Below are 24,608 nucleotides of genomic sequence, written 5' to 3'. Positions count from 1 at the left end.
ATTTTAGCACTGCACACACTAAGTGAGGTACACACCAGCTGTTCAGACTTGACACAGAAGAGCTGGACCGTCTTGGCAGCGTTCTTGGCCACAGCCAGAGAGAGGCTCGGATCCACCGAGGCGACATTCAGCTCACTGCAAACAAACACCAGCAGAATCAGCATGCCCCGGCTTTAATCACACACAGTGTGTATTCACTAATAATGATTCAGAACATTCAGACAGGAAAAAAAAAAAAAAAAAAAAAAAAAAAAAAAAAAAAAAAAAAACACGTTTATTTTAAATTTGACCCCAAACCATTCAGTAGTTTCTTCTTTTGATTTAATATTTCAATTAACGATCCACTGATCAGTATTATGAAACTACAAACTCTTGATATGTTGGATAATGAAAAGCCTTCACACCTGTTGATGGTCTTGATGATGCTGTCTAGCTCATCGTTGGAAGGCAGGTTGCGTCCCCCCATGGGAAATACCAAGTTGATGGGATCAAAGAGGCGAGAGAGAGACCTGGACAGGTAGGCTGCCTCGTACGGCTGCAGAGAGTCCTTCAGAGCCTTCTCTGGGCTACACGAGCACACACACACAAAGATATTGAATTAAATTTATTAATTACAGGGTTCATACGCCTTTTTCAGGGTCAAGCACTTTTTAAGCACTTTCAAGTAGGGCTGGGCCATATACCATTCACGGTAATACCGGTGTAATTTTGGGCAACGATAGGAAAATGAAATATCGCGATAGAATATGGGTAAAACCCGCATGCGCAGTGCCTTTGTTTACATACGTACATGGCGGCGACGCAGAATGAGAAGAGCGAAAGTGGATCGTTAAATGAAACGGATGAACCAGAACTGGTTTGTAAAAATGCTGCAACTTCAGTGGTGTGGAACTGGTTTAGCTTTCGTCCGTCAGATACGCAACAAAGCACTATTTTTGGTAGCGCATGCTAGCGGGCCGTCGTTATTACCGTGTTGTTTGGAAAATACGGCACACTTAGAATCAATCCTTTGATTTTTCTGAAAGTCGACAGTGCCCCTTATAATCCCGCGTGCCTTATGTATGAATTCTGGTTGTGCTCACTGACCTCGAAATGATTTTATGTGGTACACGAAAATCTGTCAAATGTTTTAGTACAACTTTGCTAAGCTACGAAGCCGCACCGCTTGATGGATTGTCGGAGCATTACGGCTACCGTAGGCAGGAGCCTCGCGGAGTGATACGTACTGTGCTTCAACATAATATTACCGTATTGTGTGTGTATAACCTCTTTTTAAGTTTTGTGGATATTATACATGGTTATGCTGAGGATATGTCGGCCAATTTCCACTGGAAATGCCTTTTGGTTAAACTGTCAGCGAGGAATTTGCACTGTTACATTTTTATATAACTTTAATGCACATAAAAAACAGCTGCTTGTTTAAGTGAAAATACATTGATGGGTTTTTTTGCACTAATAAAGTTGTGGAGTTGTAAAGTATTTTGTCTAGTGTCAATGATATCGTCAGTTATATCGTTATCGCAAATTTTCAGATGTATATCGTGATAAATATTTTTGGTCATATCGCCCTGCTCTACTTTCAAGGTCCCTTTTCAAGCTTTTCCAGCACATAAAGTGTTTGTGCTAATAACATCATGTACAGTCAGACAGGCATGGAGAACAGCACTGACTGGGAGGCTTTGAACAGATCACATAGTTCAATTCAACATATAAGACTTTAAGAATGCACAAGCATCTACTTGAAATTATTTAATCTATCATCTATGATATTATTATGTACAATTCCAATGTATTTTGTTCATCTCCCTTAAATAAACAGGCAGCCTTAAAGTATGAAATATTCATATACAAACACACATAAATGTGTGTACTGTCTGAGTGGCTGATAGTGCCCCACAGGCCTCAGTGTGAGCTTGAAGACATTTATAATGTTTAAGTAGTTTAATGTGTCGGTGCTGACCATAAACACATTTTGAATGAAAGCCGGGGAACTTTGGAAGCACAGAAACAAGTGGCTATTCTTTGTGACCATATGGATCGGTCCCTCATATCACCATTATTTCACCCAAAGGCACCAAGTTAATACTCAAAAAAGCTGCAGCCATTCACACAAATACAAACTGTACTTGGTGACAACTTTGCTTTTAGCCTTTAACCCTCTGGGGTCCAGGGTGTAATAGGCTGTTTTTGACTACTTTTGATTTGGCCTCTATATTTCACCTTTAAAAACTATTTATCTTGCCAATCTGTTATTTTCTCATTTTAACAAACTGTATCAGGACAACTTATCTAAATTCAGACGAAATTTAAAATACGAGTAGAAAAAGAGTTATATTTTTGACAGTAAAAACCACAAACATGCCTAACAAATCATTTTCATAATTTGAAATGCAAATAGAAATCGTACATTTAAAAAAAATATGCACAAGTTTTGCAAACAACAAAGTTATCTGGTACTATTTACCTAAAAATGCAGCCAAGGCTCAGATGTATTTTATATAACCATTTCAAACTATTTACAGAACAATCAGGTGTTCTGCATCAAATAAGAAGGCACACAAATTATTTATGCAACTCTAAAAAATAGTTTGTATCCACTATAAGACAGAGGAGAACAGCACAGGGATAAACCTGCAGGTCTGACAGCAGGTGTGTCACTCAGCGTTTACGCTGCAATCTGCGTTTGGTGGCTTTAAGGCAGCAACTGTGACATTCACTAGTAGAACTGACACACAAACCACAACGACAACTACACCACACACCAACTACTCAAGGCAACACACTAACTTGAGACTCCAAACACGGTAAACATCACAAATCTACCACGTATCAAAACTCGCTCTCTCTTTCTTTCGCTCACTCCTAAAACTCCCCCCTCTTCCTGGGTAGTGATGGTAAATTTGATTCTTTTTACTGAATCGAGTTTTAATGAGTCACTCACCAAAGTGAATCGGGTTTTTTGAGTCATTTGATTCACTGAGTCAGTTGACCAGAGAGTGCAAAAAATGTACATTTTCACTCAAACTTAATTTCTTTTCTCTTTTCATGTATATCCTACTGCTAAGATGAGTGATTCTAAAAGAAAACTATTTTATAGAGCAAAAAAGAGCAAAAACATTTCTAAAGGGAACATTTATTTTGTTTATTTTTATTTTATTAGTATTTTCCTTAAATGTGTCAAATATATATTTTCTCATCTAAATGTCCACTGAGCTGTGAGCCAGGGGGCGGTAATGCGCCTTAACATTGGTTGCCAACCAAGAAGAAGAAGAAGCAGCTGTGAGCCAGGAGGGAGGGGGTGAGCGAGTGATTCGTTCGCTCTATGATTCAGCACAGGAGGGAGGGGGTGAGCGAGTCCTGAGTGATTCGCTCGCTCTATGATTCAGCACAGGAGGGAGGGGGTTAGTGAGTCCTGAGTGATTCGCTTACGCTTACGATTCAGCACAGGAGGGAGGGGGTGAGTGAGTGAGAGAGTCAGTGATTCGTTCGCTCTACGATTCAGCACAGGAGGGAGGGGGTTAGTGAGTCCTGAGTGATTCGCTCGCTCTATGATTCAGCACAGGAGGGAGGGGGTTAGTGAGTCCTGAGTGATTCGCTCGCTCTATGATTCAGCACAGGAGGGAGGGGGTGAGCGAGTCCTGAGTGATTTGCTTACCCTAAGATTCAGCACAGGAAAAGAGGGAGTGAGTAGCTCAAATGTGCTGTTAGAATAGAATAGAATAGAATAGAATTCAACTTTATTGTCATTGCACTTGTCACAGGTACAGGGCAACGAAATGCAGTTAGCATGTTAGCTGAGCGATGCTACTGTGAACCGAGGAGCTGTTGTCTTGATGTGAGCTTCTACTCAGGGTTTTTTCTTCCAGTTCAGAGCAGAAATGTTTTTGTTAAGATACTGGATGTTGTGTCTTTCTCCACAATTTTAATTATAAGCTAGATATATTGCTGCTAACAGCAACAGGGATGAGTCAGTGAGTCAATTGGGCTTGTGAATCATGATTCATGAGTCAGTAAAGTGATTCTCCAGTATTGAACGATTCGTTCATGATTCGCGCATCACTATTCCTGGGGGTGGCGCAAGATGGCGAGTTGAGCAGTCGTACGAATTAGGAGCTCGTTAAACTTGTCCCAGAATTTACCTTGTGCTCGTTATTGTTTCCACTCGGGGCATTCATTTTACTACTTTCAAGTATAGTTAAACCTGCTAAATTCAAACTCGACCTCAAAAAACAAGAAACAACATCGCTATGTGATGAAAAGGAAGACAGCAGAGAAGGAACGGATCATGACTACGCAGCAATGGACGTAGCAGTGATGAGCAAAAGGGAACGGGGCAACGATTCGGTTCCGTCTACACCTAATAAGAAGCCTGCAGAAAAGAAAGCTAAGTCAGCAGAGATAAGTGAAAGTGACGAAGTCTCTAATGCTACTATATTGAAAGCGATTCTAAACCTTGAAAAAAAAGAGTGGACGAGCAGCTAGCTGACCTGAGTGTGCAATGCAAGCAAGCTAGTACGATGCTAGCCAGCCTAGCCAAAGCGGTTCAGTTCAACTCGGAGGAGGTGAAAGAATGCAAACAAAAGGTTAAAGAGCTGGAGAGACGAAACGAGCAGCTGATCAAAGATAACTACGATCTCAAGGAGAGAGTGAGAGCAAGAAAGGTACAAAATGAGGTGGTGCCTCCGGATTAAAGGATTAGAAGAGAAAAACGATGAAGATGTCAGATCGCTGGTTATTGGAATCCTTGGCAAGATCGCACCTGATATGAAGTCAAAGCTTGAAGAATCTGTGGATGTGGTGCATAGAGTTGGGAAGAAGATTGAGAATAAGGTCCGACATATCATCATTCTGTTTGCTCTGAGACATGTGAAAGAGGAGATTTGGCGTCGCACCAAAGATTCGGCTGTCTGTAAGAACGGGGGTTTCCACTTCGCTGAGGTGCTGCTGCGGGAGGACTGGGAAGAGAGGAGGCGGCTGTGGCCGCAAATTGAACAAGCCAGACGGGCTGGGAAACGGGCCTTTTTTCGGGGTCCTCATGGATACATCGAAGGACGGAGGATTGGTGACGTTGAATGAAAGACCTTACGTAAGACTGTATACAGTGGAATATTGTTAATGGGACAACAGAGCTCAACTTAAAGTTAAAGATTATTAGTCACTGAGTTGGTGACAAGTGTTACAATTTAAACTCATATTTATCTATTTTTAAAGCTAAACCATGTATAAACAGATGGCTGAATGACTTTAAACTCTGGGCTAAATCGCTGAAACTTGTGAATAACAAGAAAGCTCATAAACTTGTTTTATTTAAAGAGTTTAATCTATGTTAAAAAAGAAACCTCCCTATTTTATAATCTTGACTGCCGTTTTTTGTTCATGTTATTTTTTGCCTTTGGTTCAAATCCTTCAATGACTGTTCTTTCTTTTTGTGCTAAGTCTTTTGGCTTTGTGTTTATTATTTTTATTTTTTTGTTTGTTTTTTTTCTTCTTTTTCTTTCTTACTATAATGCTCAACCGAGGATATTACATATTCGGATTAATGATGGTGCCTTGTATGTTATACTGTTGTTTGTAAATAAAGTTCCTTAAAAACAAAACAAAACAAAAACAAAAAAACTCCCCCCTCTTCCTAAACAACCAAATGCCACATGTTGCCATATCATTTTTTGATTGGTCGACATGGTACATTTTCCCACTACTAGGGAAGGAGTATTTTTTCTTTTTCTTTTTTTTCACTCCCAAGCGGAGAGTGTTTGCTAGTGCTGTCCGTAGAAAACGCTGTTTTTACTGTTTCAGAAACAAACATCATGTGTATTTTTTTAATCGTAAGTCTGGTTTTACGTGGCCTATCAACACAATTTAAAAACTGGTATATAGTTGGAAGCCCGCACTTTCGACCCAAGTTGAAACGGAGACATCTGACCCCAGAGGGTTAATCAGAAAGCCTTTAAGTTAGCTAGTTATGTAACGGGCTAATGTTTAAAGCTTTCACTTGAGTAAAGTAACTCATATTACTGCTACTGCTAAGTAATGTTAGCTAAGTTTACAGCATATTCCATAAATCTCCATGCCATAACTAACTGTATAATAGCGCTGCTGTATTGCATCACACTCAGTGCATTTCAATCATTTCTCCAGCGAGTTTGATAGCTAGCAAAATAATGATCATAATTTTAAAAAACAGCATGTGTAACATACACGTACTGGGAAATTATTTACTAGGACTCACCTATCATGCGACAGGAGAGCGCAAACTCCGCCACTGTTGTTTTCCATCAAACACTCATTAAAACAGCAACTGCGGGTATGTTAGCGCACTCATCCCCGACTGTTAGGGGGAGGGGCGGGGTCACACGTTGAAACAGACGGAGGCGCGAGGCAGCCCAGGCGGAGAAATGTTGCTTTTTTTTTTTTTGCATTTTGAGACTCATTTTATTTCTCTATCTGATAAGAAAACTATTCAATCATACAGTTATTTGTGGTAAATGAAATACAGTTACACTTTTAAGCACCACATCTGAAATTCATGCACTTTTCAAACCTTGAAAAGACAATATTAAAATTCAAATATTTACAAGGATTTCAAGCACCCGTACGAACCCTGTAATTAAACATCATTGAAAACACCACTGAGATATATACACACATATATAATTTGCTGGTGAGAAGCTTTGAACAGACGGAGACTTTCCTGTAAGGTTACGTTTAAAAACACAAAAACATTCTCAGTTATCATGGTGTCGTCATCGTCATAAAACAAAGATATTCTCTGTCTGACATAAGTGGAACTGAAATGCCACCATATCCAATCGTATTTCCGTTCAGTGCAGCTGGAGCTGAGTGTCTGTGTGCTGATTTCATTTGTTTAATAACTGTTATACATTGTGACAATGCAAGGAAAGGAAAGTACATAAACTTTGATGCAGTTAAGGTAATATTCCTTTGCTTTTGCATGAAGACACAGATGTGTGTACCCCCCCCAGCATGTCACACTGGTGTTTACAGGAACTCTACTTCCAAGTATCTGCCCTCACATCCTGTCATTAGTGCATATGCACTAACACGAGAGGACTTTGTGTCTGCCATGTCTGTATGCCCCATCAGTAACACGATTCCTTTGTTCCTCAGGTTTTCGCTGCACTGTGTACACAATCCCTCATTGCACTGTTCTCTCTTAGACCTTCTTATCAAACACTGTCCCATCTGTCTTTGCTCTCCGACAGTGAGAACCAATCAGATGCAAGTGTCACCAGACGGACAATCAAATGTGACATTGTTTCAGAAGCAAAGGGTTGAAACTTTGTAATGACTGTGACAGAGAAACGCGACTGAATGCTGTGCATGGCATATTTGATAAGTGGACTGGGGGAGTGCTTCCCTCCCAGTCTCCAACTCATAAAGTAATAAAACAAAACTGAAATTACACTAAAAAGATGTGAGGCCTTACAGCGTTGTGTTTGTCCCTCTTTGGGGGGAAACTCCCACTGGGTTTAAATCTGGGACTCTCGGCCATTTGACCTTAGAACTGAAGAAGCTTCTCGGATGAGAGGTGAAACATCTTCAAGCAACTTAAAGAAGTCCAGACGCTTTTCTTTGCAAGCTCCTTTGACTGTTGTGTTGCATAACTACAGTAAACTGCACAGTGCTGTACTTGTATAGCTCTGTTTCCTTAACATGATCAAAGACCACCTTTTATGTTTCTTCTTATATTTTTTTTTGTGGGATGTCATTTATTTTCTGTCCTCACCACCTTGTATTCGGTCTTCTCTGTCACTTTCTCCAAGTGTTCCTTAGCTCCACGGCTCTCTAAGCTTCTTGGCTTCACCAAGCAGCATAGTGTTTTTCTTGTTGTTTCTTAACGGTCGTCTCTCTGCTACTAAAAGTACATCTAGAGAAGACACTTGACCTCTCATCCAGGAAGCCTTAGAAGTTGAAGGTGGACAAACTCTGCCTCTGAGTTGAGCAGACTTTCTACCTGACTGTTTAACTAAGGTGTGACTCAAAAATGCTCTGAATTCAACTTTTCCTCTGTGCTTCAAACTGAACAAGCTGTTGTGTGCGTGCTGCTGTGTTTGACTGGGCTCACTTGTAGTCTTGTTTCCCGTGTGTAAACAGGTCCTGGTTGTCTGTCTCTACTGTGGAGATATCCAGAGACGCGTCCATCCCACCACTGCTGGTTAACGCTCCTTGCAGACTGGTGCTGTACTGCTGCAGTCGGCGCCATAACTCATTGTAGAGTCGCAGGAGTTTGGGATACTCCCCTTCAAATGCCTGCTTCAAGAACGACGAGGCTACAAAGGAACCAAAGACACAAACAGAGAGAGAAAAACACACAATTAAAGTTTGGATTTATGAACAGAGTCTCAGTTTTCTCTGAGTGAGACCAGGAAGAGCGATCTCACAGACATCCAGCTCAGCGGACGTTTGCAGGATTTTGGACACTTCACAAGTGCTCGATCAGGTTTCTCTGAAATATTCGTAGTTTTCTCCACAACGCCCACGTTACAAACCGAAGCGCAAAAACATGTCAGTGAGCCAGCAGTGTCCAGTGTACTACGGGACATTGTTAGCCTAGCTTAGCATTAATACTGGGAAAAGGACAAAGCGCTAACTTGGCTATTTCCAACGTTCAAAATATAAGCACCTCTATGAACGGGGTTCATGAGACTGGATTAAATTCAGTGGATTTTACATGGAAGGAAGGGCGAGTGACAGGCTGGTCAATGCAGACGCCAACCAACGTGTTAAAGTGGGTGTGGTTTTGGCTCAGCTGAAAAAACCAAAAAAAACTCATCAATTTCCTGAAATACGTGTAAAAATGTTACACTGACAGGAGGAAATGACACACACACACACACACACACACACACACACACACACACACACACACACACACAGGCCATGACAGTGAAATGTTAGCGAGGAGCCAAATCCACCTCTCCTGTTCTCACTCGCCACCAAACGCCTCCATGTGACAGCGAGAGAATGATTAAGTCAAATTTACTTACTTATTTTTATTCATTTGTTTGTTTTTTGAGGGGCTCCTTTTGTTGATTCATCACCATTTACAGCAGGGGTGTCCAGCTCCAGGACTTGAGGGCCGGTGTCCTGCAGGATCTCACCCTGGGTCAACACACCTGAATCACATAATGAGTTTGTTACCAGGCCTCTGGATTTAAAGCAGCTGCGTTGGATCAAGGACACATCTAAAACCTGCAGGACACCAGCCCTCGAGGCCTGGAGTTGGACACCTGTGGTTTACAGAGTCTGATAAGATGAAGAACACCTGAGGAATGATTACTGAGTTAAACCAAAACCTGCAAACATTTTAAACTCGTTCCAGATGATTCTACTCACCAGAAACACTGATAATGGACAGATGTTTGATTTAACACCAGAGAGGAAAAGATGAGAACTTTTATTTATATATATTTTATTCAATACTGACAAAGTTTTTACTGTAATGGGGTTTTTTTTGTTGGTTCTTATGTGTGTTTAAAACTTTGCAGTTAGACACGAGGCCCAGCAGCACCAACAACCATGCCACATTTCCAAATGCTCATCTTCTTGGCAAAACAAAAAACCTGATTCCATCCATCGCCATCTGCTGACAGACTAGACCAGGGGTGGGCAATTCCAGGCCCCGAGGGCCGGTGTCCCTGCAGGTTTTACATGTGTCCTTGAACCAACACAGCTGATTTGAATGGCTAAATTGGCTCCTCAACATGTCCTGATGTTCTCCAGAGGCCTGGTAATGAACTAATCATGTGATTCAGGTGTGTTGACCCAAGATGAGATCTAAAACCTGCAGGGACACCGGCCCTCGGTGCCTGGAATTGCCCACCCCTGGACTAGACTGACTCCCTCCTCCAGCTCTTCCAGGTAGACACCGAGGTGTTTCCAAACGAGCCACACTGACCCATCTCTGCAGCATGCCCTGGGTCTGAAACACCTAAACTAAGAGGCGTCCAATCAGGATCCTAGCCACATCCCCAAACCACCTGAAACGGCTCTGTTCAGTGTGGAGATGCAGCAGATCCAGAGCCTTGAATGATCAAACTCCTTCTCCTGTCTCTGAGGGTCAACCCAAATCCCCAAAGCTCATTTCTGCTGCTTCCAGACACAGTTTCATTCTTTTGGTTTCTGCCCACAGCTTTTGGCCACAACTGTCATCAACTAACTGGATCTCAAAGACAATTTGTAAGCTGTTTTTTCTGACTGAGATCAGAAACAGCATCTCATGTGTGTGCATCATTATAGGGTTATGTGCTAATTTTCACTCCCAGCATGTCACACACCAACACCAGTGCAGTTTGCAATGGCTGCCCAAAAAAAGGGACACGTACACGGACCAAATAGGCTGAAACAGTGAGTCCAACACTATGTTCTGAGATAACCCCCATCAGGACACTCAGTCACATCCCACAAAACAAATTCTCCAGTACACTTGCATACTTCTTTAAAAAGGGAAGCCTACCAATCCAGATTCACTGTCCAACCAAGACAGCCCCACAGCATCCAGAGTCCTCTGGAACTGAGTGTAAACGCTGTTTAGATGTAAATATAGGGAGAGGTTTAACTCTCTGTGAAGGACTTCATGGGCAAAGGCTCAGAGAATCCACACAGCTCTCTGCAGGACAGAGGAAAGGGTAAAGCTGGTACTGTCTGGTTTTACATGCAGACATTTTTATATAAATCGGCCAAAAGATTTATTTCTCATCTCTGTGCAGGTCTAACAGACCCTGCATCGTGTTGTGGGCAACACATTCACGTGACGAGTGAAAGGTCACCACTTCAGGGTTGCACCAGGAAGAGCAAACGGCTCAGTGCTCTGACAAATCACACGTCGCCGTGGTGACCCTAGTGACTTAGTGATCCAACCGAATCCTTTAAATCGGGGTTGCACACTGTTGCTCTCTCAGAATGTCTATTCTGTCAATTTCAAGTGTTTTGCATGAAATTTCAGCTGGGAACGAAAATAGATCTACTAATAGAAAATGAAAAAATAAATATTATTACAACAAATGATTTGAATGTAGAAATAATGGTCATCATTTAACTTTATTACAGACATAAAGAACTTGGAGCATTTCTAAAAGGAAGCACACTGGTGTGGAGTTTGCATGTTCGGCTTCCTCACCGAGCACGAGAATGGATGGATGTTTATTATAATTATTTATTTGGTATTGCTGTTAGCACTGTTGCTTCACAGCATGAAAGTCCTACGGTTCAGAGCCATACTGAGGTGTTTCTGTATGCAGTCTGCATGCTCTCTCTGGATACTCTGGTTTCCTCCCACAGTCCAAAAACATGCATGAACAGACCACAGGTCTGAATATTCGAGTGTGTGTCTCTCCACGTCAGCCCTGTGACAGATGGGTAACCTGTCCAGTGTTCTCCCTATGACATCTGGATTGTATATAAACACAGAAAACAGGATGTGTCTGCAGGTTTGGGACTGAGCTCACCCAAAGCACAGCACGCTCTGGGACATGGCAATGCTTCTGTTACATATGCACAACACAGAACATTTACTTTCTTACACAACAGCTCGACAAGTGGAACAAACTCCGTTTGAATCTGTGTGAAAAGAAAAATCATGACAGACGTTGGTGCACAGGAGTGAAAACAGGAGAATAAACAGTCTTACCTTCAGTCGCTTTATGAAACTCTTCACTGAGCGTCGTAGTTATATTGTTCCAGAAGGTGTAGAGGATATCAGGCTGACCATCCTGTTGGTAAAACAAAGAAATACTGATTATCTGACAGTCGACCACGTCGCCCTGATCAACCAGTGCCCTACAAAAACCTTCTTCTTCCACGTTACAGGAGCGCTTGTTTTCCCCTCCATCACAGTTTTTCATGTGATAACAGTAAACTCACCACCCGCTCATTCTTCTTACAGAGAAAATTCTCTGTATGACACTTTCCCACGTTTGACGGGTTAAACTCACACCTTAACGAATTAATTAACGAAAGACCAAGACAGACGTTTAATTCATTTGAAAGCCTGATGCTTAGCCTCGTCCACCCCAGCTGTAAAACTCAGAAACCAGTCTTACTTGTTATCATCTATCGTCCACCTGGGCCTTACACAGAGTTTATCTCTGATTTCTCAGACTTTTTATCTGATTTAGTGCTCAGCTCAGATAAAATAATTATTGTGGGTGATTTTAACATCCATGTAGATGCTAAAAATGACAGCCTCAACATGGCATTTAATCTGTTATTAGACTCAATTGGCTTCTCTCAGAATGTAAAAGAACCCACCCACCACTTTAATCACACTCTAGATCTTGTTTTAACATATGGCATAGAAACTGAACATTTAACAGTGTTTCCTGAAAACCCTCTGCTGTCTGATCATTTCCTGATAACATTTACATTTACAATAATTGATTACACAGCAGTGGAGAGTAGACTTTATCACAGTAGATGTCTTTCTGAAAGTGCTGTAACTAAGTTTAAGAATATAATCCACCCACTGTTATCATCTTCAATGCCCTGTACCAACATAGAGCAGAGCAGCTATCTGAACGCTACTCCAACAGAGGTCGATTATCTTGTTAATAATTTTACCTCCTCACTACGTACGACTCTGGATACTGTAGCTCCTGTGAAAACTAAGGTCTCAAATCAGAAGTACCTGACTCCGTGGTATAATTCTCAAACACGTAGCCTAAAGCAGATAACTCGTAAGCTGGAGAGGAAATGGCGTGTCACAAATTTAGAGGATCATCATTTAGCCTGGAGAAATAGTTTGCTGCTTTATAAGAAAGCCCTCCGCAAAGCCAGAACATCTTACTATTCGTCACTGATTGAAGGAAATAAGAACAACCCCAGGTTTCTCTTCAGCACTGTAGCCAGGCTGACAAACAGTCAGAGCTCTACTGAGCCAACCATCCCTTTAACGTTAACTAGTAATGACTTCATGAACTTCTTCACAAATAAAATTCTTATCATTAGAGAAAAAATTACCAATAATCATCCCACAGATGTAATATTATCTACAGCTACTTTTAGTAGCATTGATGTTAAGTTAGACTCTTTTTCTCCAATTGATCTTTCTGAGTTAACTTCAATAATTACTTCCTCCAAACCATCAACGTGTCTTTTAGACCCCATTCCTACAAAACTGCTCAAAGAAGTCCTGCCATTAATTAATGCTTCAATCTTAAATATGATCAACCTATCTCTAATAATCGGCTATGTACCACAGGCCTTCAAGCTGGCTGTAGTTAAACCTTTACTTAAAAAGCATCTCTAGACCCAGCTGTCTTAGCTAATTATAGGCCAATCTCCAACCTTCCTTTCATATGTAAAATCCTTGAAAGAGTAGTTGTCAAACAGCTAACAGATCATCTGCAGAGGAATGGCTTATTTGAAGAGTTTCAGTCAGGTTTCAGAGCTCATCACAGCACAGAAACAGCTTTAGTGAAGGTTACAAATGATCTTCTTATGGCCTCTGACAGTGGACTCATCTCTGTGCTTGTCCTGCTAGACCTCAGTGCTGCGTTCGATACTGTCGATCATAATATCCTATTAGCGCGATTAGAACATGCTGTAGGTATTACAGGTACTGCACTGCAGTGGTTTGTATCATATCTATCTAATAGACTCCAATTTGTACATGTAAATGGAGAGTCCTCTTCACACACTGAGGTTAATTATGGAGTTCCACAGGGTTCAGTGCTAGGACCAATTCTGTTTACATTATACATGCTTCCCTTAGGCAGCATCATTAGAAGACATAGCATACATTTTCACTGCTATGCAGATGACACGCAGCTCTATCTGTCCATGAAGCCAGGTATCACAGACCAATTAGTTAAACTGCAGGAATGTCTTAAAGACATAAAGACCTGGATGGCCGCTAACTTTCTGCTTCTTAATTCAGATCAAACTGAGGTTATTGTACTCGGCCCTGAAAATCTTAGAAATATGGTATCTAAGCAGATTCTTACTCTGGATGGCATTACCTTGGCCTCCAGTAACACTGTGAGGAACCTTGGAGTCATTTTTGACCAGGACATGTCCTTCAATGCACATATTAAACAAATATGTAAGACTGCTTTCTTCCATTTGTGCAACATCTCTAAAGTTAGAAATATCCTGTCTCAGAGTGATGCTGAAAAACTAGTTCATGCATTTATTACTTCCAGGCTGGACTACAGTAATTCATTATTATCAGGATGTCCTAAAAACTCCCTGAAAAGCCTTCAGCTGATCCAAAATGCTGCAGCAAGAGTCCTGACAGGGACTAGAAAGAGAGAGCAGATTTCTCCTGTTTTGGCTTCCCTTCATTGGCTTCCTGTTAAATCCAGAATTGAATTCAAAATCCTGCTCCTCACATACAAGGTCTTAAATAATCAGGCCCCATCTTATCTTAATGACCTTGTAGTACCATATCACCCTATTAGAGCACTTCGCTCTCACACTGCAGGCCTACTTGTTGTTCCTAGAGTATTTAAAAGTAGAATGGGAGGCAGAGCCTTCAGTTTTCAGGCCCCTCTTCTGAAAAGGCCTCTCGTATGAAACATGAACTTGCAGACACATACACACTTCAACATACATAACCTGATTATGGAAAGTGCTTTAATTATTTCATGGAACCGGACATGTTCCTGTGTCTTGTCCTCAGCGCTCTATTAGAGAAGCATGCTGCAGGTCTGTTGGGCATGCCTCTGACCCCTGCCACTTTCCCCACTGTCTGCACATCTGTCTTTGTTTGATAATTATATGTTTGTAGAAACACAGAAACCAAAGTTACTTTGGAAGTTGGATGTCGGAATTTAGAGACAAGTTTCGATTCAGTTTTTTTCCAATTGAATTCAGTTTTATTTATAACACCACTGACCTCAAAATGCATTATATTGTAAGGTAAAGTGCCCCAACTGCTTTTATGAGCAAGAACTTGATGACAGTGGGGAGAAAAAACTCCTTTCAGCGTAACCAGAGGAGGGAGGGTCAGCTGGGTATGAGGGGAGGCAGACAGGATGAAAGTCACTCTCTGAAAGACGCAGATCCATAATAACTTAGTGCGTTCCAGTATTAGCGTCAGGAAAGCACAAAAACAAGGATTTAATCCGCTTCTCAGTAACGTAGAGCCATTCATGGATAGAGCCTGCTCAGTGCTCAGTGAGGACATGTTCAGCAATCTTGGCAGTACAGACAAGTTTTACAGTTCATGGTTATTTTGCCAAAGCAACACTTTGTTAACTCTGGGTTGGTGGGTATGCTCCAAGTTTCCAAGCTGTAAATCCAATGTATGTGAATGTTAGATAGAAAGCACAGTCCTTGTATGAGTGGGTGTGAATATTGTATATAAAGCCCTTTTAGTGTTCAGGTAGAGTACAAAGAACCGGTCCGTGTTATATTTACCGTGAAAATTCAGAGTGGGGGCTTGACTGTGAGTGGCTGGTGTCTGTTCATCTCCTGCTTACAGGATCAACTTATCATCTGATTTTTACAGCCAGACTTTTAACACTGCGGTTTAGAAATGAAAAGACATGGCAAAAAGTTACAGGGCTGGTAAAGAGTACTGGCAAGGACTGGCTCACCTCTGGGAGTGGGTTCATGTCTGGCTGTTGCATTCTCTATCCGGTTGTTCAGTCTGACATCACTGGCCGTGTCTGGGCCTAAACTCTGCTGCAGGTCCATATATCAAACGATCACTGTGGCATTACTGAGAGTTGAAAAACTGTCTAAAGTCTTTCATCTTTAATAAAATGATCAGCGTTCTGCTCTACCAGGTGTAACAATTGAGTTTAACATCCAGGCATCCATGAAAACGGAATTTATTATATTTAACGGCGTTAGAAGTTAGCAGGAAGTTAGCTCGCTAGCTTCTATCTAAATACAATATAGCATGTCCTGACTGCGGGGTTTTGGAAAAAAATTCAAACGTACAGCTCTGCTATCACTTCCAACATAAATGAAGACAGAAAACTAAACAGCAGTGACGTTTGTAGGGTTACTGAAGTTTGGCTAGCTGGTATATAATGATGTGCTACGTGATCGCTAGCGACACAGCTATGTTAGCATAACATAAACAAGCTAACTTTTTTTCCACTCGATAAAAGTTAACGTGAGTGTTCTCGGTGGTCAGGAACAAATGTAATCGCATGGCAGGATGCTGTAAAAGGACTAAACTTCAGCCAGGAGAACAAGTGAGATAATCCATCCACAATACGAGGTTAGTTATTCATATACTGCTGCATGGGCTGTGCTGTAGTTACATCGTAAGGTTTTAAAAACTGAGCTTAAATAAATGATTAGCAGTAATAAAAGCCGAGGGAGGTCAACAGTGATCACTGACTGTTTTAGGAGCTTTTTGAGATTAAATAGAAGAAAATACAAAACATTAAACATGTTAACAACACAAAAGCCATATTAAACGCAGACTACTTTAGGCCCGGAAGTAGGATTCGTCACGTCATCACTGAACAACCGGATTGCAGCATCCACTCTAAGTTACAGTAACTTCACATATTACTGACATATGATTATTAATATATTATTATGATTTTAAGTGAATGACACTGACCAAGTGTGGAGAACTAAACAGAGTTTCATCAGCTCAGCTGATCGTGTCAGCCACATGTTTTGCCATACAGAGATTTTCTCTGTAAGAAGAATGAGCAGGTGGTGAGTTTACTGTTATCACATGAAAAACTGTGATGGAGGGGAAAACAAGCGCTCCTGTAACGTGGAAGAACAAAAAGGTTTTTGCATAATTGTGTGTAACTGTGCACACAGCCCCAGAAATGTAAGAACTACATGAGAATCACTGAGGTGTTATTCAGCTACACTCCTGAGTACAAGATGCAAAATAACATCTTCCTCATAATAATTTACAGCTGTTTCTGTCACATTTCACATGTCTGAATGCACTTCTTTAATTAGTGTTCAGAACTTTGACTGTACCGTCAACATATTTTCATGTAATGCTTTCAGAGCTGCTGACAGTCAGTCCATTCTTACATGTATACTTGTGTCCATAACAGTGAAGCTGATGGTGCTGCTGCACTGCTGAGGAGACTTGAATTTAGACATGTCATTAGGTCCCAAACTCACACCTCCATCTCTGGGTAATTGGTGAGAGCTTTGTTTCCATAGTAACATTCTCCTGCTTTCATTTCTACAACTCTGTTTCTGTGGAGGTAGGCAGATGAACTTGTGCTGCTGGCCGCCGTGTGAGAACGTGTTTGCACCCGTACTGATGTTTGTCACATTTGAATGTTTCAGACGATCAAACAAATGTAAATGTCAGACAAAGATAACACAAATAAACACATAGTGCAGCTTCTAAACTAAGGTGATTATTATTAAGGGGGAGAAAATCCAAACCTGCATGGCCCCCCAGTTATAAAATGAATTAACTGTGGTGTGTCACAGTTTGATTTCTCTAGCCACACACAGGCCTGATTACTGCCACACCTGTTCTCAATCAACAGATACCTTAAATAGGACCAGCCTGACAAAGTGGAGCAGACCAAAAGTATTTGTACTCTGTTACTTCCCACCTCTGGGAAATGGAGCCACAAATTCTGCCGTCGACCAAAACATCCTGAAGGAGAACGTCCCAACATCTGATTGTGACCTCAAGCTGAAGCGCACTTGTGTTCTGCAACAGGACAATGATCCAAACCACAGCAGTGAGTTCACCTCTGATTGGCTTAAGAAAAACAAAAATGAAGACTTTGGAGTGGCCTGGTCAAAGTCCTGAGCTGAATCCAACTGAGACGCTGGTGCAGGACCTTAAAAACACGGTTCATGCTCACAAACCCTCCAATGTGGCTGAATTACAACAATTCTGCAAATATGAGTGGACCCAGATTCCTCCACAGAGCTGTAAAAGACTCACTGCCAGTTATTACAAACGCTGAGAGGCCCCACCAGGGGGCCATCACTTTTACACATGGAGATTTTTTTCCCCTTAATGATAATCACCTTCATTTAGAAACTGCATTTTGTGTTTGTGTTATCTTTGTCTAACATCTACAATTTGATCTGAAACATTTAAGTGTGACAAACATCAGGACTGGGCCAGAGTCTTTCTCTCGACACTGTATAAACAAATCAAATGGACTTGATCTCAAATTTGAACATTGTCCTGGTTTTTTAAACACCTCTTTGGGACTCGTGCTTCCTTCGGTAGTGGGACACCAGGGAAACAGAATACTTTCTGTTTCCATTTTATTTTATTTCCATTTGGACCAACTGAGATGTGAAGTCTCCTGATTATTCTGCATGTGACTTTTGCTTGAGTATTATTACTGGGTTTCATTAATGAAACACCAGAGTAGCACTATAGCTCACCCACCTTGATGATCTCATCAATGAAGCACACGTGAGTGACGGGGTCTCTCTTCTTCATCAGAACCTTCTGCAGGTGCTGCACCTGAAACGACACACAACAAAGATGGCCTCGTACTTAATTCATCAGCCACGTTGGCGGCTGTGCTGTTTAATTTAACGCTCGGGCTTCAGTGTGTATATGCATGTGTACTTGTCTGGATGCAGCACATATCTGGTCCATTAGTTTCTCCAGGTTGGTCCACAGACCAGCACGGAAAGCTGCTGTGTTGCCTGGTGTTGGTAGCACTGCTCTGCCAGGAGCGCCTAGAGGAACATCAACCACAAATCATTTCCACCAACAAAGCAGTTTCCTCATTCGATTTTCTCCAGGTTTACTCAACATGTGTCGACGACAGCAGTCTTTCCTACAAATACAATCTCATAAAGATTGCAGATTTTAACAAATTTAGTGTGAAATACTGCCGTATATACGCTGGGGACTAATTTCAGTAATGAAACAATACTGACATATTTTTTATAGTTTTGTGGAGTTCTGTGGCACAGAGGGCTAAGTGCCTCTGTGTGCAAATGAGCAAATAGAGTATTTGCTCATTTGCCATCAAACACATGAGCAACATGATTAAACCACAGAGTTTAATACGATGTGCCCTTACAAAAGCTTCGACTCTACCTGCTTTCCACAAGGTTTTGAAGTGTGTTGGGATTTTCTGGCCATCCTAGAAGCACATTGGTGAGGTCAGACTGTAACCCCCCTCCCACAAACTTGGCACAGTGCAGTGAGACAAGCATCATTCTCCTGGCAGCTGCCAAACCCAGACTGGTCCATCTGGAGAAGCGTAACTCGTCACTCCACAGCTTTGCTACACCACTGCTTCCAACACATTGCTTTGGGCTTGATGATGTAATGCTTGGATCCAAACAGCTTCCATGAAGCTCTCTACACACTGAGTTAATCTGAAGGCCACATGAAGTTTGGAGGTCTATAGCGACTAACTCTGCAGAAAGTTGGGACCTCTGTGCACGATGCACCTCAGCATCCGCTCTGTGACTGTACACGGCAGAGGTCCTGTCATTCCCAGTCACTTTGTTGGAATACCGCTAACAGCTGACTATGGAATATTTGGTAGTAAGGAAATATCACAACAGGTGGCATCCCATTACAGTACCAATCTGGAATTCACTAAGTGACCCATTCTTTCACAATTGTTGGCAGAAGCAGTCTGCATCATAAACACCTTCATTTAGAAACTGCATTTTGTGTTCACTTGTGTTATCTTTGTCCAATATTCAAATTGATCTGAAACATTTATGTGTGACAAAGGAGGCAAACACTTGTTCACACCACTGTTTTTCAAACCAACTCATGAAATAGATCCAATTATTAAATATTCTTCTATTTGATCATTACAAATTAGAACAATGCACTCAGTGGGCAAACCTTTCTGAAGCACAGTCTTCTTCAGGCTTACCTCTGGGGTGAGCTGGCTGTGTCAGGCCTTTGATGTCAAGTGCACTAGTGATGTTGTCCTGTATGGTGGTGTGGTAACCCCCAACCACATGGCTGATGGTCTCTCGGAGATTACCCAGATTATAGAAAACCTGAAGGGCTGTGCCAACCTGGGTTGGATTCTGATTATCAAAAGAAATGGGGAGGGGGAGGGGGGGGGGGGGATGAATGAGGTGTCAATGTCAGCATCTGTTTGCTTCAGCTTTAAAAGTCACTGTTACAGAACAAAGCAGCTGCAGGTCCACTGCTACATTCATTTAGATTTAGCTTAATTCACACAAGAACAAAAACCATTTGATGGAGAGAAAGTAACATTATTGTTTTTGTCAGTGTCAGTTTTGTATCAGTCATCTTCTATAAAAGCCTTTCTGATAGCATTAATAAGGTTGCTAGAAACTGTTTGGCTAACTTGACCTGCGTTACACTTCTTTGTGTAATGCAGGTCAAGTGTAATGGTGTTTCAAAAGCTTTGTGAGTGCTCCTGCCTGCTTCTGTAAACATGCAGTGAGCTGATGCATATCTACTATAAGTAACACTTGATAAATCCCTGCCCTGCAAACAAGCACACTCACACACAGACATGTGTTGTGAGTCTGTGACTCAGTGCTCGAGTGTTGAATGAATCGGTATCTTGTCTAATCTCCAAGCACGTGCCATGCTAATTCCCATTATGGACACAGTAATCCAAGAAAACATCAGAAGCACTTAGATACAACGTAACAAGTTAATATGACTGCCACATAAAGCGGAGACTGTCCTCGGCTTCTACTGTGTGCATGCATTCATGGACGTCGATCGCCTCTGTAGGGGCAGCACAATCTCTTCAGGATTATATGAGTGCCACGTCTCTCTCATGAAATGTGCCAGGGGGTAAACTTGCCACAGTCTTGTCGTCACAACAACGTTGCCAGGAAACAAGCAGAAATACTACAGAAGTACTGGCTGCTGTTAATTAAGAAACATCCTAGTCATTTTTTAATTTCTTCAAACATGTTCGTCAGTGAGGAGCTGAGGAGTTGGTAAGTCTGAACAGACCCGGCTAGCTGCTCTACTGTATTTCGAGTCTTTATGCTAAGCTAACCTGTCCTGACAGCAATACTGTACTTAACACATAGACTGAAATTATATATCAACTTACTCCTGAAAGGACAAATTGTGACTTCAGTCATGTTGACTGGGGTGGTGGTTCCTCTCTGTACGAAGGTGGAGTAGAGGGTGTGCTCACCCTATCCATTAGGGACCATGTCAGGGGGAGGAGAGCCCAGCTGTTAGAAGAACCTCAGAGCCAGAACAACAATGGGGTTTTCTTTCTGGCCATGGGACACTGAACAAGCTTGTTATCCTCTTGAAGATATATTCAAGGAGTTTGCGCAATCGTGCATGTTGTGGACTTCTAGAAGGCACTCAGCTACATCCCTCAGGGATTCCTGTTGGGGATGTTTCAAAAGGACCAGGTCTCCAAAAACCATTATTATTGGCCACTTGGACCCTGTAGCAATCAATTCAATTTATTTAACTTCAGTTTTATTTATATAGTGCTAAATTACAACAACAGTCACCTCAAGGCGTGTTATACTGTAATTTAATAATACACAATAATACAGAGAAAACCCCAAGAATCAGCCCCTATCAGCAAGCACTTGCTGACAGTGGGAAGGAAAAACTTCCTTTTAACAGGAAGAAACCTCCAGCAGAGCCAGACTCAGGGAGTCTGCTGTGACCGGCTGAGGGTGAGGGAAGGGAGACAGACTAAAAGACTTGTTGAAGAGAGAGCCAAAGATTAATACTGTCTAAAATTAGTGTATAAACACATCCATCCATCCATTCGCTTCCACTTATCCTTTTTCAGGGTCGTGGGAGCGCTGGAGCCTATGCCAGCTGTCTTAGGGCGAGAGGCGGGGTAAACCCTAACACACAGAGACAAACAACCATTCGCACTCACATTCACTCCCGCATTCACACCTATGGGCAATTTAGACCGATCAATTAACCTATCCCCACTAACTGCATGTCTTTGGACTGTGGGAGGAAGCTGGAGCACATGGGGAGAACCCACGCAAACACTCCATGCAAACTCCAAACAGAAAGACCCCAGCCTGATGGTGGAAATGTCAAACCAAGAACCATCCTGAGAGCTGGGTTAACAATCACAGACAGCATTTCTAGAGGCAGTCAGCAGCTGCAGGGTTTCCCCGTTGGTGATGATCTTATCTTTGCTTTTTGTACATTATGTGGTTTTATCAGGCAGTTTTCTCTGGTTTGCAGCCAATGGTGTGATGTTGCAAAAATGAGAGTTAGCACCTTAGAGTCAGAAAGGGCTGAGTTCCCACTCCGATTCAGGAATGGGAAGCTGCCCCAACAGGAGCAGTAGAATATCTCTGGGTCTTGTGTGCTAGGAAAGGTAGAGTGAAGTTGGACACTGACGGACGGATCGGTGCAGTGTTGGCAGTGATGCGGATACTGCAGCAATCAGCGGTGGTGAAGAGAGAGCAGAATGTGAAAGCCAAGCCGATGATTTCTAAGCTAATCTGTGTTCCTATGAAACAGTGAAAGAACCACTGTTATTAGACTGGTGCTACGTTTACATTTAAAACCCTTAGCGTTAGACTCTGACAGGATACCAGACTAACAAAGTCCCTAACAGCGCTCTTCAGTGATGTTCATAAAAACAGAGTTATTCAAAATATTAACATTACAGACTTTAGCCACTGTTTGTTTTTTTAGATAAAGAGGGGCGGCGTGGGTTTTTTGTTAGTTGTTTTTTTTAACGTGGGTCAGTGGAGCTCCCACTCACCAGATGGGCTACAGGGTCTCTGCTAGCAAAAATCAGAGGACTGAGGTGAATCTCCCACACAGCCCAGCCAGCATGTCCAAGCTTACATAACATTCACAACAAGCAACTGTGTAAGAAGCTGTCACTGTGTGTCCATACAGTACATACAGTATGTGTGATGTGTGCGTTTTTCATATGTGAACACACACAGACACACACAGCAGTGGTCAGGATAAAAATACTTCTGCTGTGGGTGTAATACACCAGGGGGACAGAGGTGTGTGTGTGTGTGTGTGTGTGTGTGTGTGTGTGTGCGCCGTTTGTCTATTTTTGGAGCAACAGCTTATTGTCTCGATGCAGACATAGACATTCACGGGAACTTTACAGTCACAGTCTCCTACTAATCTCCACTCTGTCAGCAGCTTCAGACATTCCTGCTCAGCATCTCTTTGGGTTCACACACCAATGCATGAAATAGCTCTAATGTTATTTCTTCATCACCATAAATGAACTCTTCTTCTGAGAAGTATTTGGAAACACGTCACTCTTACATGCACACTACTCACAACAGCAGCATCTAAAAGCCATCACATGGAAACACTGGCAGTCACAGCTCTCACTGTGACTGCCAGCGACCTCCAGAAACCATTTGCCAACTGGTTTCGGAAAAGCCACAACCAGTTAGTGGTTGCCAGGTGATGACCTACTAGAGCCTGATAAGTCACTGACATTCTCCCTTAGGAGGCTTAAATCTCAGGCAGCACACCAGGTCTCAGACAGCGCAGTACAGGTAGAAAACAAAAGAACTGATATTTTCTACCTGGATTTCCATTCCTTGCTCCAGCAACCGCTTGGCCTGGTTCTCCACCTCGAGCCTGGCTCTGCTGATCAACAGCAAGTCGTTCTCGATCACCTCGATGCCACTCAGATCCACACCCTGTGATAGATAGTCTGGAGAAAGCACACATGAGAATATTGAACATGGATCTGTCAAAAGTTATTAAAGAGCAAAGCTTGAACTTTACCATCAACATGAATCAGGATCTGCAATTTAAAACAGACACATCAAAAGTATCTGACTGCTGGTCCTGCAAAGTCCCATACGGAGCATACAATCATACAAACAATCTTCACATTTTAAAGACAATTCGTGACAATTTCTGGATGATATAGAGTTATAGTTAGTTAGCACACAGAATCCTCCTTAACGTGGTTTTCTCCGTCACAACAAAGGATGAAAATCGATTTCTTCACTAAAAATTTCATGTTTAAAATTATTCTATTTTTTTAGTGTTACTGTGAAATAGTTTTAGAAACTGTCTCTATTTATTTTTTTGAATGCAATGTTGGACTTTAAAAGACCACATGATTTTTTTAACATAGTTTTAACGTGGTTTTGGTTCAGGGAGCCTCTCTGTACGAGTCACCGACCCTCCATGTTTGACAGTTGATGCCACACACTGTGGAACCATCCTTTCACCCACTCCACGGTGTGCAAAGATCCTGTGTGATGAACCGAAGAGTTCAAATGTTGATTCAACTGTCCATAAAACCTTCTTCCAGTCTGCAGTAGTCCAATGGTGGTGTTTCATGGCCCAGACAAGCCTCTTTGTCTGATTCTGACGTCTTAGCGATGGCTTTCTTGCTGCAACTCGTCCTTTCAAAACTGCAGCTCGATGTCTTCTCTTCACAGCTGAAACGCAGACTTTCTTAATACGACCACTATTAACTCTCTGGGCTCTATGCTGGTGATTTGTGTCCACTTTCTTTTTTCTTGACCATTTTCGGTGTGTTAATGCATGTGAAATGAAACTTCCCAAGGGTCTAGATTTTTTTTTCAGACTTTTTAAACTTTAGCTCCTTAAATACATCAATAGTATAACACTATACATCCAATTGTACCTCTTGGCTCCATCGTGGCCACTTTAGCCAATAAAACCCATGAAAATGACTTTTGCTTTGAAATTGCTTTCATTCTAAACTCAACACATGATAATTGTAGTTTTT

The 24,608-nt window shown here is 41.9% G+C and overlaps 1 protein-coding gene across 1 annotated transcript in view; it reads right to left on the bottom strand.

Annotated features, from left to right (window-relative positions):
* cog5 (component of oligomeric golgi complex 5) overlaps positions 1-24,608 on the bottom strand; it is a 62,183-nt gene that overhangs the window by 9,224 nt on the left and 28,351 nt on the right. Inside the window, 8 exon segments of the mRNA XM_019346478.2 lie at positions 36-135; positions 405-566; positions 8,087-8,291; positions 11,651-11,732; positions 18,326-18,403; positions 18,512-18,624; positions 19,791-19,950; positions 23,422-23,552. Of these exon segments, the coding sequence (XP_019202023.2) occupies positions 36-135; positions 405-566; positions 8,087-8,291; positions 11,651-11,732; positions 18,326-18,403; positions 18,512-18,624; positions 19,791-19,950; positions 23,422-23,552 (1,031 nt within the window).

Source organism: Oreochromis niloticus, linkage group LG17, assembly GCF_001858045.2.
Source record: "Oreochromis niloticus isolate F11D_XX linkage group LG17, O_niloticus_UMD_NMBU, whole genome shotgun sequence".
Lineage (NCBI taxonomy): Eukaryota > Metazoa > Chordata > Actinopteri > Cichliformes > Cichlidae > Oreochromis > Oreochromis niloticus.
Note: the sequence above shows the minus strand (reverse complement) of the source record. Positions and strands in the feature narration are given on the sequence as shown.